Source organism: Durio zibethinus, chromosome 13 (assembly GCF_047325235.1).
Source record: "Durio zibethinus cultivar Kanyao isolate XHJ-2024 chromosome 13, ASM4732523v1, whole genome shotgun sequence".
NCBI lineage: Eukaryota > Viridiplantae > Streptophyta > Magnoliopsida > Malvales > Malvaceae > Durio > Durio zibethinus.
In genome coordinates, this window is record NC_143174.1 from 25,013,350 (window position 1) to 25,017,306 (window position 3,957).

The 3,957-nt window shown below is 32.7% G+C and overlaps 1 protein-coding gene across 1 annotated transcript; it reads right to left on the reverse strand.

Annotated features, from left to right (window-relative positions):
- Window positions 1-990: 990 nt before the first annotated feature.
- LOC111304242 (putative indole-3-pyruvate monooxygenase YUCCA4) lies at window positions 991-3,566 on the reverse strand. Its single transcript, XM_022900772.2, has 4 exons — window positions 2,412-3,566; window positions 2,045-2,293; window positions 1,809-1,931; window positions 991-1,413 (listed from the first exon to the last, which is right to left on the reverse strand). The coding sequence occupies exons 1-4, from the start codon at window positions 3,054-3,056 to the stop codon at window positions 1,189-1,191; spliced, it is 1,242 nt and encodes a 413-aa protein (XP_022756507.1). The 5' UTR covers window positions 3,057-3,566; the 3' UTR covers window positions 991-1,188.
- Between the last annotated feature and the right edge of the window lie 391 nt (window positions 3,567-3,957).

A 3,957-nucleotide genomic window follows, 5' to 3' on the forward strand; every position in this document is an offset into this window, starting at 1 on the left:
ATTATTAATTTATAATTATTTAAATTTAACATAAACACGAATATTCATTCATTTGCTATTCATTCTCATATTTAATTGTGACCAAATAAATTATATCTCAACTACCAATATAAACTAAATCAACTAGAAGCTATATATGCATGCTTTAGCAAGAATACATTTTAAAAAGTTAATGGTATCTTCGGACGACCTTAGTAATTAAAAAAAAAAATCCTATGCTCAAGCAACCAATCTCAATAGCTCGTACTAATAATGAAAGGCACCAAGACCTAACCTGGTCAAAAGTTATCGCAAGAAAGTCGGCCTATGTTTTATCTAATTAACAAGATGTTTTTAGGTTCTATAATAATAAAATAATACTATAGGTTTACAGAGCACTTTTCGTGCCTTTTGCTTTCTTCGCATGCTTTTGCGCTTGCATACTACTTACTAGAATGCAATACAATACACACACAAAAATAAAAACTTTATAAATATTATATTTAAATTATAATGATTATGATATAAATTAATTAAAATAAAAGTGAAATTAATACTTTATTAAAAAATATACACATAAGAAAAATTTTTCAATGTGATTTATTTGCATGGTCATTATAATATAAGAAAGAGTTTGAATTTTATTAAATTTTCAATGTAGTGTAATTGAATTTAATGTATCATTAGTTTAATTTAAATATTAATTTAAATAAAATTTATTTAATATAAAACTTTTAATCATAATTATAATAATAATTATTATTTTTAAATTTTATCACAATTAATTTTATCATTTAAATTTACAAGACAAATTTTCACGAAAGCCAACAGATGTCCTGTCAACAAGGTTTCTTCTGATCGATCCTTTCAAAAGAATAATTAAACAGTCAAAATTTTAACTTTAATCTTTAAAATTAAAATTAATTAACCTTTTACTTCTATTTTAATTTTAATAATTAAGATTTAAATTTTCACGGCTCAAGTAAAAAAATGTTTCTTCTTTATGTTGTTAAACAAAAAGTAAAATACGTTCTATTTATGAAATTATTTTGTACAAAGTTAGCAAACTTACATCATCATAAGATGCAAACCCCTCGTACAAAATTGGTACATTTACAATATTTTAAAAGAGGGGTTAAAAAAAAAGGTCACCCTGGGTAAATTCCGATGAAATATTTTTTTTTACTTTTTCACCTTTTGCTTCTTGAATCACGTTTCCTTGAGCAGGATAACATGAGAATTACAACTGTTGTTGTTACAATCTTTGATTGTCCTCCATTGTTCAGCAATATCACCAGCAATCTTAAAGGCGTCAGAAGCCGTTCCTAGGAGCCCTCTTCTTGTAAACCCAACTGTGTACAATCCCTTCTCTGCTTTCCATCCGTTGGGAAAAGGCGTTTTTGGCATACCATCTTTGGTGAAAACATCACACCCCTATATTTCCATTAAGGGCAAAAAAAACAATGTTACAACTACTAATAAATACAACTGCTTCAAAAGATCAATAATTTGTACAAATGAATTGATGAATAAGAGTGGAAAAAGCTGTGAAAATCATATCAAACTGAACCCATTTTCTGAAATTTCTTCTAGGAAAAGGCAATTGAGGGAATTTTCTAGGTTTTTTTTTTTTTTTTTTTGGTTTAAGGCAAATGAATCCTCAAAAATACCCATTATTTAATGATGATTACACATCATGAACCCCATAGAAATTTTTTTTTCTTTTAAACCCTAATAAATGCCTGAACCGAGGCTTATGTGTCCAAGGCATAAATTGACGTGTGATTCAGAACTCAAAATTAAGCAAAATGTAACAGCTCATTGTCCACCTTGAGCCAAGTAGGCACATTGCTTTTGTACCCAGTTGCCAAGATTATTGAATCAATCTCCTTTTCTTGTCCATCCATGAACTTGGCTCCATTTCTTGTTATCTCTTTCACACCTTCCATCACCTGAAATACCTAACAACATCAACTAAAGGTATAGAAAAAAAAAAGTTTTTGTAGCAAAGCATGAAAAATGTGATTGATTGAATATGAGGGTCTGTTTGGTTAGTTGAGATTACCTTAATTTTACCAGATTTTATCTGTGATAGTGCACCCACATCGAGGACCGGAGTCTTTCCGGTGACATTTTTTAGTTCAATTGGACCAGTTTTTGGCCGCCGAAGACCTATTTGGTCTGTGTTACCTAAGGTGAAGTTGGCTACCAGCAACAGGAATTTATCTACTAGCCTTAAAGGGAACCATTTGAGAAGTACCATGGCTATACCAAATGTTGATAAACCAAACATCTCCCTAGGTAATACATGCACCTGTAAAATAAATAAATAAAACAGATAAGCATATGAGCAATAATGAAAAGTCAAAAGCCTAGAACTGTAAATTTGAAAGAGAAATTAAGGAGCCTGATGTAAAATTAAATGAACTTACTGTGTTTCTAACAACCATATGAGGGATTGCATTGTATCGACAAAGGTCCAAGCTGACTTCCATGCCGGAATTGCCACATCCAATGACCAAAACCCTTTGGTTTTTAAACTCAGAACCAGACTTGTACAAACTGGTATGAACAACAGGACCCTTAAACTTGTCTATCCCAGAAATGTCTGGTATTACAGGCTCAGCATTTTCACCAGTAGCAACGATAAGCCACCTAGAAATGTACTCACAGTCTTTAGTTTTAACCCTCCAAAACCCCAAAACATGATCAAACTCTGCACTTTGCACAGCTTGCTTGAACCTAGGTTGGATTGAGAAATGTGAAGCATAGGATTCCAGGAAAGAGATAAACTGGTGCTTGGTTGGGTACTTTGGGAAATTCTCAGGGAAACCAAGGAGTGGTAATTCACAAAACTGTTTGGGAAGATGGAGTTTGAGACGATCATAGGTTCGATGTTGCCATAGAGAAGCTATGCAGTCACTTTTCTCAAGAATAAGAGAAGGTACACCTTGGTGAGTAAGGCAAGCTGATGTTGCTAGACCAGATGGTCCGGCACCTACAATGATAGGACCATGAACCCTAACACACCCTGCTTCATCCTTATGATGTTGTCCTTGATCTTTACAAGAACCCATGTTGGACAATCCCAAGAAAAAGATGGTAATGAAAACGAAGAGAGAACCCAAAAAGCAAAAGGAAAAGGATAGTGCAAGAAAGGTTAAAACGAAACAGAGAAAAACCTTTCTCCAGTTTCTTTATAGTTCCCCTGTTCTTTTCACTCTGCAAAGCTCTGGCTTTCTTTCCTCCTCCCTGTTTTTTCACTTCTTTGTTTGCTTCCTGAGAAAAATCTTATGTGGATGAGGTGGGATTTTAAAGAGAGAGGAAGAGCACTCAGCAGAGAGGGGGTGGAGGAGAAAACCAATGAAAAGAGAAAAACATGACGTGGGGGTGATTAGTGAGCGTTTTGAATGCAGAGAAAAGAGGGAAATAGTAGGTTTTTATGAGAAGTGAGAGGTGGAAAGAGAAAATATGAGAAGGGAGGTATTAATGGAGGCGTGAAGGTTAAGAAAAAGGATTTCTCAAGGTTCTTTCTTCTCAGCTTCTCTTTGCAGAGTTTCCATTTTCTGGTTGCAAACTTGCAGTTCATTTAGACAAATGAGCAGAGAAGAGATATAAACACATTTATGTAATCCCCTTTTCTTTTTTTAATAATTATTAATGTTTTATTTTTTTTATAATAATTCATATATTTATATCATATAAAATCTTAAAATTTATATTTTTAATTTTATTAAATTAAAATAATAATTATTAAAATTTTAAATTACATCGTTTTTATATTTTTTATATAATTTCTTATCCATCCCATTAACAGTTTCAAACAAGGTGTCACCGTTACAACCCGGAGAGTTTTGAAATTGCACTTTGGGGAGAAGAGGAAACATCAAGAGATTTGCGTTGGGTCAAAAGATCTAAGAAAGTGCTTAGGCAAAATGGGTTTACGGCAGCTGCCACGTGGAGGTTTGCTAAGCGTTA

What these genes read in the sequence shown, in the direction of transcription:
- LOC111304242 (XM_022900772.2), bottom strand. Translation starts at nt 3,056, where the DNA reads ATGGGTTCTTGTAAAGATCAAGGACAACATCATAAGGATGAAGCAGGG. An exon ending in ATATGGTTGTTAGAAACACA is followed by an intron (nt 2,294 to 2,411) that starts GTAAGTTCATTT and finishes TTTATTTTACAG; the next exon opens with GTGCATGTATTACCTAGGGA. An exon ending in ATGTGCCTACTTGGCTCAAG is followed by an intron (nt 1,414 to 1,808) that starts GTGGACAATGAG and finishes ATGGAAATATAG; the next exon opens with GGGTGTGATGTTTTCACCAA.